Below are 13,291 nucleotides of genomic sequence, written 5' to 3' on the forward strand. Positions count from 1 at the left end.
GGACATAGGGTTGCAGATGATTTTTAAAATTTTCTTATGTTTTTCTTTGTTCCTCAAATATTCTACAACAAAACACAGAAAAAAATAACAAAGCTCATAAAGATGTAGATATAGATACAAAGTATTTAACAGTAAATAACATTCTGAATAAAATAAAATCATGTGACTTACATATAACCCAGCAATCTATACAAGAGAAATGAATATATGTCCATGCAGACTTGTACAGGAATGTTCATAGCATCTTTATTAACAATAGCAAAAAGCAGAAACAACCCAAATGCCCATCAAATGGTAAGTAGATCAACAAAATGTAGGCTATTCATACAGTGGAATATTATTTGGCCATAAAAAGGAATGATGCACTGACACATGGGTGAGCCTCAAAAACATCGAGCTCAGTCAAAGAAGCCAGACACAAAAGGGCACATGTTGCATGATGCAATTTATATGAAATGTCCGGAAAAGGCAAATCCACGGACACAGAAGCAAATAAGTGGTTGACCAGGGCTAGGGGAAGAAATGGGGAGTGAGGTTTCATTTTAGGATGATGAGAGTTCTAAAATTAGATCATGGTGATGTTAGACAACCCTGTACATATGCTAAAATTCATTGAATTGTACATTTTATTTTATTTTTTTGAGACAGTCTAGCTTTGTCACCAGGCTGGAGTGCAGTGGCGCGATCTTGGCTCACTGCAACCTCTACCTCCCGGGTTCAAGTGATTCTCCTGCCTCAGCCTCCCAAATAGCTGGGATTACAGGCATGCGCCACCACGCCCAGCTGATTTTTTTATTTTTGGTAGAGACAGAGTTTCACCACGTTGGCCAGGATGGCCTCGATCTCCTGACCTCGTGATCCGCCCACCTCGGCTTCCCAAAGTGCTGGGATTACAGGCGAAAGCCACTACACCTGCCCGAATTGTACATTTTTAATGGATGAATTTTGTGGTCTATAAATGATCTCAGTAAAGCTGTTATTTTTAATAATTAAAAAATAAAATTGGTTTCATTATTTTTCAAACAGTAAACATACTAATGCAGCCAAGACCCAATTGCAACAAAACTCTATATCTACAGACTCATCAAGTTGCTAATTATATCATGTTTTCTTCCTTTTTTTTCAGAAATTAGAAATGTGATTCTAAAATGTAGTTGGGGACATTTTGTGAACTAAAATGCATTAGCAGAATCCAAGATACTGGTCTTACATGTCATTATCTCTTCTCAGAGTAACACTACCATCTTTACCTCTACCCTCTGTAGACAGTTTTAAACATTTAAACGAATGAAATTATACAGTATGTACTCAGATATCTAGCTTCTAGCTTTTCTTTTCTTTTCTTTTTTTTTTTGAGATGGAGTCTCGCTCTGTCACCCAGGTTGGAGTGCAGTGGCGTGATCTCGGCTCACTGCAAGCTCCGCCTCCCGGGTTCACACCATTCTCCTGCCTCAGCTTCCTGAGTAGCTGGGACTACAGGCGTCCGCCACCACACCCGGCTAATTTTTTTTTTTTTTTTTTTGTATTTTTAGTAGAGACGGGGTTTCACCGTGTTAGCCAGGATGGTCTCGATCTCCTGACCTTGTGATCCTCCCGCCTGGGACTCACAAAGTGCCAGGATTACAAGCGTGAGCCACCGTGCCTGGCTGCTTTTCTTTTTTTGCTCAGTATTATGTCTGTGAGTCATCCCTGTTGTTGTGTGTCAATAATTAACATTCAGATGTTTAGTAACATCCATTCTTTATGATGTTAATAAAAATTCAGGCCGGCTCGGTGGCTCACGCCTGTAATCCCAGCACTGTGGGAGGCTGGGGCGAGTGGATCACTTGAGGTCAGGAGTTCGACACCAGCCTGGCCAAATGGAGAAACCCCGCCTCTACTAAAAATGAAAAAACTAGCTGGGCATGGTGGTGGGCGTCTGTAGTCCCAGCTACTTGGGAGGCTGAGGCAGGAGAATCGCTTGAACCTGGGAGGCAGAGGTTGCAATGAGCCGAGATCTCACCACTGCACTCCAGTCCAGCAACAGAGAAAGACTCAGTCTCAAAAATTAAAATAATAATAATAATAATAACTCCATCTTTCATTAAGAAAGAAATGTATGGCTAAAACATGATGGTTTGGGAGGCTGAGACAAGAGGATTGCTTGAGCTCAGGAGTTGGAAACCAGCCTAGGCAACATAGAGAGACCTTGTCTCTACTGAAAAAAAAAAAAAAAAAATTAGCTGGATGTGCTGGTGTGCACCTGTAGTCCCAGCTACTGGGGGATTTAAAGTAGGAGGCTCACTTTAGCCTGGGTTGGGGAGGCTGCAGTCAGCTGTAATCATGCCACTGCACTCCAGCCTGTGTGACAGAACAAGACTCTGTCTCCAAAAAAAATTTTTTTTAATTTAAATTTTAAAAATGTGATGGACCTCTGTAATAAATGGGGCCTTTGTTTCTCCACGGACTTTCTCACTCTAAGAGGGTCTGAACCACGTGGACTTGTGTTTAGAGCTTGCAGCAGGCCAGGAACAATGTACTTGAATGAACCTTGTGTTAATCTAATACTGGTTGAGGTTCACCAAGAGGATACAAGCGTATGGCTTCAAGTCCTCTTGAATAATAATAAAATGTTAGGGGGTATCTGGCTCCCACCACCCTTGTCCTGAATAAGGCTCAAGGTGTGATCCGCCTTGCAGGAGGGCATTCTCCACCCAAGGGCTGCCGTCAGGTGTCCCTTCTTGACCGTTCACAAGTGTGGGAGACAGTAGGGCATAGGCATTCAGCACACGGGCTCTGCAGTCACGCAGACCTGTGTTCAAACCCTGCTTCCCCCACACAGTGCTTGTGAGACTTTGGACAAACTACTTCACCTCTCCTAACCTCAATTTTCTCATCTGTAAAGTGAGTGTAATAATGGTATCTACTTTGTGAAGTTCTACTGATTAAATGGGATAATGGCTTTAAAGCTCAGTGCCTGGCACATAGTAAATTCTCCCAAAACAGCAGCTCTTATTATTTGTAGTAGTAATATTATTCTGCCTCAGAATGCCTTTGACCCTAAGTATCCAGCATCATGGCGGTATTCATACTGGCTATTTATAAAGAACTAGCAGATAGGATACTATTCTTGTTGCCTGTTTTTCATTTCTTTAATTACAGTCATCTAAGTGTTGTCTCTAACAAAAATGAGTTGCTGTTTTCATTGCAGACAGTTGCATCTATAAAAAGGTTTGCCCCTTTAATGGTGGCTCTTTTTTGGTTCAACCTTCTGCGTCAGATTTCCAGTTCTGTTGGAACCAGGCTCCCTATGCAATTGGTAAGAAAAGTCTTTATCATAACTCTTTTCTCCTTCATGGATATGTGTGAACTATTGTAAGCAAATCCTATGTAAGCAAATCACTGGCTTACTGTGAAATTGCTATAAATTATATGTGTATGATGAATATTCACAGCGTTCTTTTTCTTTTTCTTTTATTTTTGTTCCCCTTTCGGGACTATCATCTTCTACTGTTCCTCCTAGTTTCTCTCAGTGCCTGAGCATGTATGCATTTGAGAGCAATTAAATGTCATTTTTCAGTACTTGGTTATCATTTCAGCACCTCAGTTCATTTCTGGGCCTCACTTTCCTTTTTCTAAAATTCAAGTGTAAGGTCTCCAGCCTCAAAATGCTGACTGACCTCGGGGAGAAGCACAGTGCTTTCAGGGCCATTGGTATATGTTTCATAGAAACTCAGGTACCTGCCTGCCACTAAAATGTCAGGACATGAGCGGCGATGCTTTGTGTTTGTGGTTCAAGATCCACAACTGGCCATTGCCTTTTGGAAGTCAGATCAGAGCCAAGAATGTTCCAGTTCATTCTTTTGTCCTCACAATAAAACTATGTGTTAATAGGTCCACAGGACAGCATTTTGAGAGGAAGGCAGAGGGACCAACCTAAGATCCTGGGAGGACCAGTTAGACTTGATGACAGATTAGATCTGGTAGACAGGAAAGGGAGGTTTTGAACCACGTTGCTGGAGGGGCTTGAAAGTCATGGCTGGAGACATAGATGTGGTAGGCACAGTCACCAGGAAAGCCAGGAGAGCAGATGCGCTCATCCATGGAAAGAGTGCAGAGAGAGCCAGTGCGAAGAAGGGGACAACACGAAGTGCCAGGAAGAAAGAGGTGTGCCCCAGGGCAGCCAGGGCAGGCACAGTGCCTGGAAGCCAGTGTGTCATCCAAATCATTTCAAGCAGAGGGGCCAGCCCTTAACAAATAACTCAGCAAACCCACTGATGCCGAGGGACACTGCGAGGGCCAGTGAGGAATAAGATGCAGCCCCGGCTCAGACGTGCAGCTGGAGGAGCACATGGGAGGAGCTAGGAGCACTGAGGGACACCAGGGCTGGGCCTTGAAGAGCGACCAAAGGGAAGGGTCCCAGGCAGGATGGCCTGGGCCTGCAGACAGAATGTCAGGCTGGCGTCTGAACAACAGAAGGGACTCCCCACAGGACTATGGCAAGTGAGCCACCTCGCTGGAAGATCAGGCAATGGGGTTTCCATGGGGGAAAATGGCAGCAAGCATGGTGACAGTGCACACCTCCTGGGAGGCGCAGTGTGGCAACTGAGGGGAGGCTGTCTTGGGAACCCAGGCTACCTTAGGATCAGGGCGACATGCACATGTGAAGGAAGGAAAGAAGCAGCCAGAGGAATGAGAGATGGAAGTTTCTAGAGAAGTGAGTGTGACTATGACACAGTCACAGCACCTTCGCGGCCACCAAGCCAGCAGCTGGGAGGTGACACTCCCGTTCCCTTGCAGTCTGTGCTTTCCCGTATCTCCTGGCCTTCACCACCGACTCCATGGAGATCCGCCTGGTGGTGAACGGGAACCTGGTCCACACCGCAGTCGTGCCGCAGCTGCAGCTGGTGGCCTCCAGGGTGAGTAGGACTGGGATTTTATCTCTGAGTGGTTTGGGGGACCCCGGCACTGTGGGATTTCAGGTGAGCACAGAAGCTGCCTCTTGTCAAGTTAGGCTGATGAAGACCGGTGTCAGAATGCCAGCGCGAGATGGAAAGCCTGAAACCAGACTGATCTGTTGGGTTTTCATGTGTGATTTCTGTGGGCTTTCAGAACACTCCTCAGCTTGTTAATAGTCATTAACTGGTGCTGGTGGCAGCTGGGGAGCACTTAGCTGAAAAGAGATATCCCCGATCAGAGACTGGGTCAGTTATTCATGTCACTGCTGCCCTGGAGGACAGTCCAAGTCTAGAAAAGTCAGAGCTTGCAATCTTTCTTCCTTTCCCACCCTCTATCCTCAGTTTGAATTCTTAGCCTATGAAACATGGCTAATTGATTAATCCCTGCCTCATAACCCACAGCTAGGGCAAAACGGAGGGATGCAGGAACAAAGATGCCTTCCAAGATGTCTTTTGTCGCTGGCATATAATCTGGGGGGTCTTGTTCTAGTCCCCTCCCCTGAGTCAGGCCCACAAAGTCCTCCCCAGCCCTGCCAGACTGGGCTGGCTCCCCCGCTGTGTCCCCTGTTCCCTTCCCTGGTCCTGACATCCATCACATTTGGTGGTAGGTGACTGCCTATTTGTTCATCTTTGCTGCTGCACTGATGGTTCTGTGAGAGCAGATGCCATGCTGTCTTACCATCATAGTACCAGTGGTGTGCTTAATGCTTCAGTCCTGCAGTGCTCTGGAAAACGTGTGTGTGTGCACATATGTGCATATATGTATGATATGTGTACATATCTGCATGTATGTATTATATGCGTGTACATTAGTTGATTGTAAATAGCTTACAATTTACAAATAATAAATATACAATGCTGTTTATCATAAAAATCCACTTAGCCAATTGGTTCTTACAAAATGTTCTTGTTAATATTTGCTGAACTCTTGTATCCATAGCCAACCTACAGTTGCAGTTCAACCATGATTTTACACTTGGAGTTATATCTCAATCCACTCATTTTTTTCCAATGTATATTGTCATTTAATCTGATAGGTAATCTGCTATAAAAGTATTTTTCACCCTCATACAACTCATAGTCATTAAACTGAAACTTCTTTCAGCTTCTGTACCAGACTAAACACACTTCTACATTTCTTGTTCATTACTAGTACTTTCTCCATCACTGTAAGTCTAGACAATCAACAAAACAACAAATCAAAGTCAAACTGATAGTCTTCGCTGGATTCCATGGTGTAAAGAGTCCCTCCATGATTGATTTCAAGCCGCCAGCGTGACGCCACTGCAGGTGGTGCTGCGGAGACGTGCATTATCCCCCATGGTGCAGTAACTCTCCCCCAAGCCCCACACAGACACTGTTGGTGTCAATAACTCCAGAGCAGATGTAATAGTAAGCACAGTCAAATAATTAGGAATGGCTGGATTTGGATATTTAGGGCCTTTGTTTTTTTAGGTTTGTATAATTTAATTTCTAATCGTGTGTTTAGCAGCCAGTTTGCAAAATTCCTGAAAATTGGATCTCATAAATCACATCCAGCACACCACTGCTGTTAGCAGCAGCGCCAGCGCATCACGGGTGTGCCTGAGTATCTGCTGGATCAGTGAATGAAGAATCCATTTCCCCATCTGCTAAATGGGCCTAACTGAATCCCTAAGATCTTTCCCGTTCTAACACTCCAGGTGCCTGAGATTCCTGTTAGGGAAGTGTGTGCTGTGTTTGTGATTGCAGAAGATGTGTGGTGGAACACTGACTGTTTTCTATTGTGGATCAACAAATAGATGATGAAAAGTGGCGGGGAGTGGAATACTCAGGAAAAGTGTAACTAGCCACGCTGGGCTTTCCTCCAGAAGGCTCCCTCCGTCCCTCGCCCCGGCATCCCGCACTGCACTGTATGCTCCAAGGATGGGGACCAGTTGGAGGGTTTGCAGTGATGGCAGGAGGGCCAGTGGATGCAAGGCCTAGAACACCAGGCAGCCTGGTAATGCTCTCTTTTCCTTTCTAGTCGGATATATACTTCACAGCAACTGCAGCTGTGAATGAGGTCTCATCTGGAGGCAGCTCCAAGGGGGCCAGTGCCCGAAATTCTCCTCAGACACCCCCGGGCCGAGATACTCCAGTATTTCCTTCTTCCCTGGGGGAAGGTGAAGTCCAAGTTTTACTGTTTTATTAATATTTGTAATCCACTCTAATTTCTCTAGTTCGTTGTGTAATATCTACATGTGATTACTGTTTAAAGAAGTTACTGTTTAAAGCCATTAAAAAAAGAAACCGGCTGAGCGTGGTGGCTCACGCCTATAATCCCAGCACTTTGGGAAGCCGAGGCAGGCGGATCACCTGAGGCCAGGAGTTCAAGACCAGCCTGACCAACGTGGTGAAACCCCATCTCTACTAAAAATACAAAAATTAGCCGGGTGTGGTGGCACACACCTGTAATCCCAGCTACTTGGGAGGCTGAGGCAGGAGAATCGCTTGACCCTGGGAGGTGGATGTTGCAGTGAGCCGAGAGCACGCCATTGCACTCCAGCCTGGGCGATAGAGCGAGACTCTGTCTACAAAAAAAAAAAAAAGAAAAAGAAAGAAATCTTGCAGTCTGAATACATGGTTGTGTTCTTAAGAAACCTGGTGATAACAACGACAAAACTCCATTATAAAAATAATAAATAAATAAACTGGGCTAGGCACTGTGGCTCACACTTGTAATCCCAGCACTTTGGCGGGCTGAGGCAGATGGATCGCTTGAGCCCAGCAGTTCAAGACCAGCTGGGCAACATGGCAAAACCCTGTCTCTAAAAAAAAAAAAATACAAAAACTAGCTGGGCATGGTAACATGTGCCTGTAGTCCCAGCTACTTGGGAGGCTGAGGTGGGAGGATCACCTGAGCACCGGAGGTCAAGGCTGCATTGAGCCAGGATTGCACCTCTGCACTCCAGCCTGGGCAACAGAGTGAGAGACCCTGTCTCTACAAAAACTAAAATTAAATTAGCTGGCTGTGGTGGCATGCACCTGTGGTCCCAGCTCCTCAGGAGACTGAGGTGGGAGGATCACTTGAGCCGGGGAGGTCAAGGCTGCAGTAAGTCATGATTGCATCATTGCATTCCAGCCTGAGCAACAGAACAAGACCTTGTCTCAAAAAAAAAAAAAAAAAAAAAAAAGTTTCAGTGGGGAGGAGGGAGTTAAAGGCTATAGAGTTTCCAACTTGCAACAGCAGTTATTTTTCCTTCAGGGCTGTTAACAGTAGTGGGTTTTGAAAGCTAAAAGAATAGAGTCATCAAGCCTAGACATTCCCCAGCACATGCAGTCTTTCACTCTATCTGGCTTTGCCTGCGAACCCCAGAGGCCTCTGCTGTGGTTACCTCATCGCTTTGAACACAGCGCTTTTCATAAATTCTTACCACATCACTCGTCTTTATTGCACACAGTTAAGATAAAGCACAGAATTCCCCAAGCAGGGCAGCTTTTTGCTTTTCTTGTCTAGTCTTTTTTCCTGTGCAGTCACGAGTGCATTTTACCTAATTTACACATGAAAATGCTCTTAGAAAACGCAAAGCCATCAGGCACCCTCAAATTAGTGCTCCTGGCCAGCCCTCCCAGTGGGACATTACAGATCAGTGTGTGACGTAACGTCTTCCTTCATGCTATGTTAAGGAACAAGAAATTACTCTCTTGTAAATAATGTGAACTTTTCTTAAAGTTCTGATGTTCTTTTTGAAATCACATTTCAGGTGAAATTCAATCAAAAAATCTGTACAAGATTCCACTTAGAAACCTCGTGGGCAGAAGCATCGAACGACCTCTGAAGTCGCCCTTAGTCTCCAAGGTCATCACCCCACCCACTCCCATCAGTGTGGGCCTCGCTGCCATTCCAGTCACGCACTCCTTGTCCCTGTCTCGCATGGAGATCAAAGAAATAGCAAGCAGGACCCGCAGGGAACTACTGGGTAATGGTTCTCAATCCTGGTTTCCACTGTCTGTGAACAGACCAGCTGGTTTTATCTTTGGATATGAATTGTCCTCAGAAACAATGAGTTTAAAAGGAAAGTTTCCTTTTAAGAAGGGATTTTTAAGTAAGTTCTAATACCTCTATACCAAGGAATACACTATAATGTAGCCACCAACAGTGATGTTGATCTGTATTTATTGGTGTGGAAAGCTGCTCAAGCCATGTGAAGGGGGGAAATGGGCAGTTTATAAAACGCTATGTCTAGTCTGATACCATTTTTAAAAATAAAAGTACCAATCTATGTATGATTTCCTAGAAAGGTGTCTAGAAGGATTTATATCCCACAGTCCTCAGACAACATTTTATGTTGGTATGTCCCAAAGTGGAAATGTACCATGTTTTTACACATGTGTGTTCAGTTCCCTTATTACTTCTCCCAGCCCTAGACAGTGGGGGCAGGTCTGTGGATAGAACAGATGCAAGATATGTGTTGAGCTCATTTCTCTCAGTATAACTATGGGACTGGGCTCACACCTGTTATCCCAGCATTTTGGGAGAGGCTGAGGCAGGCAGATCACTTGAGTGCAGGAGTTCAAGACCAGCCTGGGTAACATGGTGAAACCCCATCTCTATAAAAAATAAAAAAATTAGCCAGCCACGGTGGCATGTGCCTATAGTCCCAGCTACTCAAGAAGCTGAGGCAAGAGAATCGATTGAGTCTGGGAGGTCAAGGCTACAGGGACCCATGATTACACCACTGCACTCCAGCCTGGGTGACAGAGTGACACCCTGCCTTTAAAAAAAAAAAAAAAAGATGAGAGGCCAAACCAGAGAAACATAAAGCCCCTGATAAGTGTGAAAAGGTTAGACTGTTAGAAACCTTTTTGTTCAGATTTGTGGAAACAAAATAAGGAAAAATGGAAGTGACATGTTAAACCAGGAGAAACTGGTTTGAAAACTTAGACTGGGACCTGGGCACACCCCTGCCCTGCAGTAATATTCCCTGAACAACTGCAGGAGGGGATTCAGGCCACCTGACAGGGCAGGACTAGACACTAACAAAGTCCATTGGTTTTTCAAGTTGGTGCCTTCCACTGTGTTTTGAAAATAAATGTATTGCTATTTTTAATGCAGCCTTCCATATCAAAGCTTGATCTGCCCACCGCTGTTTACAAACCACTGAGCTTTTGCAAAACGGAACCTCTGAATTGGAGAATTACAGGGTTATCAACGGTAGGACTGTAAATCATCTGTCCTCATTAGGCTCTTTGAGTCTAATTTTTCTGCAAAGTGTGTATACTTTATAATCAGAAAAGAAAAACCTTCTACCAACCAGAAAACCAATAATTTGAAAATATATATTCTATCATCTTTCTTCCTGACTCTAGCACAACAATGCACCAGTTCCCAACCAAGAAAAAATAAGGGTCTTTTCTGTCTCCGTGGCAGCCCTGTGGTAGTGACCCTCTGACCTATGATTCTCAATCCAGGCCTCTCGGATGAAGGTGGACCCAAGTCAGAAGGAGCGCCAAAGGCCAAATCAAAACCCCGGAAGCGGTTAGAAGAAAGCCAAGGAGGCCCTAAGCCAGGGGCAGTGAGGTCATCTAGCAGTGACAGGTAAAGAGAGGGAGAGGCCCCTGCTTGGGGTGGTGGACCTATGAGTCACAGCACTGCCCAGGAGGCCCCTTCTGGGGATTGATAATGCCACTAGTGGCCCCTGGCAGCTACAGCAGAGGGCCAGCAGCCTGTTCCTCTCTGAGGGTCCCCAGACCCTCAGGCCTGCCAGGGAGGGATCTAGACAAATGGGCACCCTTACCAGCAGTCAACTGCTAATTCAAATATATTGAGACCTGGCCAGGCACAGTGGCTCATGCCTTTAATCCCAGCAGTTTGGGAGGCCAAGGCGGGCAGATCACCAAAGGTCAGGAGTTCGAGACTAGGCTGGCCAACACGGTGAAACCCCATCTCTACTAAAAATACAAAAAGTAGCCGGGCATGGTGGCACATCCCTGTGGTCCCAGCTACTTGGGAGGTTGAGGCAGAAGAATCGCTTGAACGTGAGAGGTGGAGGCTGCAGTCAGCCAAGATCGTGCCACTGCACTCCAGCCTGGGCAACAGAGCAAGACTTCATCTCAAAAAATATATATATAATATATATTTTAATATATATTTATTATATATTTTATATTTATATATTTAATATCTATTATATATATATGTAGAGAGAGAGAGACTTTTTCCTCACCAGATTGACAGAGAGTTTTTAAAATAAAAATGCTGGCTAGGCATGGTGGCTCATGCCTGTAATCCCAACACTTTGGGAGGATGAGAAGAGAAGGTCACATGAGCCCAAGAGTTCAATCCCAGCCTAAACAACACAGCAAGACCCATCTCTACAAAAAAAAAATATATATATATATATATATTAGCTGGGTCTGGTGGCATGTGCCTGTAGTCCCAGTTACTTGGGAGGCTAAGGTGGAAAGATCACCTTCCTTCTGGGAGGTCAAGGCTGCAATGAGCCATGATCACACCACTGCACTCCAGCCTGGGTAACAGAGCAAGACCTTGTGTCAAAAAAAAAAAAAAACACTTAGTAAGACTGCAGGGAAACAGGTGCTCTCTATGCAGTAATGTAGTACTGGTAGCACATACACAGTCCAGCCTATCCGAATGCCAGGTCAGCATCACATGTCAATGAATAGTAGTTAAGTCACACTGATTTGTACTATAAGATCTCTGTTATCCTTCAAGCAACATCACACGTGCTCCAGTGTGGGGAGTGATAGTTCGTATGTCCAAGCTTCATTCATTCACTCAACACACATTCTTGGAGCACCTAGGACTTAGTTGGGTATTAAGATATGGAAAGGACTAAGCCCCCACCTGTGCCTTCAAGGGGTTCCCAGGCCAGTGGCAAAGACCAACAAGGGTCCAGAAAATTACTGCATTCCAGCATGGCAGGTGATGTGTAAGGAGGGTTGCCATCCAGCCCACACCTGGGGCAGGGAGGGTCTCAAACATCAGGGGAGGCTGAGCCTCCTCTCAGAAGTCATAACCTGACAAGGCCCCTGCCCTCAGGGACTTTGCATTCTAGTGTGGGAAAACAGACAGCCAACCTGTAAACAAGTAAGCAAATAAAATCATTTCAAATAGTGACAAGTGCTACAAGAAATTGAGAAGAAGTGACGGGGCTGGCACATAGAAGGTCTACTCTGAGAGAGGGGTCAAGGAAAGCTTTTTGAGGAAGTAGCATTGGGCTGGGCTTGGAATAAATGGTAAGAAGCTAGGGGAACAGCCCTTCTGACAGCAACTACCTCAGGGCAAGGGCCCCGAAGCAGGCCTAGCATGGCCAGTTAAAAGGCAGGAGGAAGAGTGGACAGGCTTGAGCATAGAGAGCGGAGCCAGGAACTGTGTGAGGCCGAGAGTGGGCAGCAGCTGAGCCAGGTGGGCTTTTGCAGGCCAATGAGTATTTGTGGAATGCATTAACTCTCTGAGAAGTGGAAACCAATATTGGTCAAATTAATATGCAGCTATTGAGAGAGTCCTGAGGAGCTGGAGGAAACAGAGGGAGTCAGGGGTGCCCTGGGAGGCTGGAGGGATCACAGGCCTAGTCCCGGAACCTTGGCTATGAGTTTCAGCCTGATCCTCAGGCCCTGGGCACCCATGGGAGGGTTTTAGCCAGGATGACATTATCTGGATTTGCACTTTAGAAAGGTAGGTAAATAATGCCTCACAAACACCTTCCATGTGTCACACACTCGGCCTTTAATCCTCAAAACCCCCTGAGGTGATGGGGGTGGCATTCCAGCACTTCCCCACCTCTACCACATAACAGTGAGGGTTTGGGGAGCAAAACTCATGAGCTCAGATGAGCAGGAAATTGCCAGAAAAAAATAGGCCCAGTTCTGTGGTACTCCCAAGGATCCTCTTACAGTGACTTTTCTCTTCTAGGATCCCATCAGGCTCCTTGGAAAGTGCTTCTACTTCCGAAGCCAACCCTGAGGGGCACTCAACCAGCTCTGACCAGGACCCTGTGGCAGACAGAGAGGGCAGCCCGGTCTCCGGCAGCAGCCCCTTCCAGCTCACGGCTTTCTCCGATGAAGACATTATAGACTTGAAGTAACAGAGTTGAATCTCATTTGCCATCTTTAGTTTTCTTATGGAGGTTTATACTCTTTAAACAGTTCTGATGTAATTTCTCCACAAAATGTGGCTTTTAGCCTGTCAGTGATCTATTGGACCAAACCTTCTGCACACTCGGCCAGTTCCCTCTCCAATATCCAGTGCCATCTTTCCTGACCTTTGTTTCTTTCTGTTCAGGAACCGTCAGTCCCCTTGTAATAAAGGTGGTAGATTTCATTGAGGTTTTAGATTGAAACTTTGAATAAATCAAAAATACTCATTCTTA

The 13,291-nt window shown here is 45.5% G+C and overlaps 1 protein-coding gene across 3 annotated transcripts in view; it reads left to right on the forward strand.

The window, feature by feature from the left end:
* GARNL3 (GTPase activating Rap/RanGAP domain like 3) overlaps positions 1-13,291 on the forward strand; it is a 170,291-nt gene extending 157,000 nt beyond the window's left edge. For all 3 annotated transcript variants that reach the window (XM_019033704.4, XM_055351193.2, XM_055351192.2), the window contains 6 exons: positions 3,191-3,298; positions 4,780-4,898; positions 6,943-7,081; positions 8,663-8,878; positions 10,371-10,497; positions 12,835-13,291. In XM_019033704.4, the coding sequence (XP_018889249.1) occupies positions 3,191-3,298; positions 4,780-4,898; positions 6,943-7,081; positions 8,663-8,878; positions 10,371-10,497; positions 12,835-13,006 (881 nt within the window). In that variant the 3' untranslated portion in view covers positions 13,007-13,291. The remainder of the gene's footprint in view (positions 1-3,190; positions 3,299-4,779; positions 4,899-6,942; positions 7,082-8,662; positions 8,879-10,370; positions 10,498-12,834) is intronic.

The sequence above is a fragment of the Gorilla gorilla genome, chromosome 13 (genome assembly GCF_029281585.2).
Source record: "Gorilla gorilla gorilla isolate KB3781 chromosome 13, NHGRI_mGorGor1-v2.1_pri, whole genome shotgun sequence".
Lineage (NCBI taxonomy): Eukaryota > Metazoa > Chordata > Mammalia > Primates > Hominidae > Gorilla > Gorilla gorilla.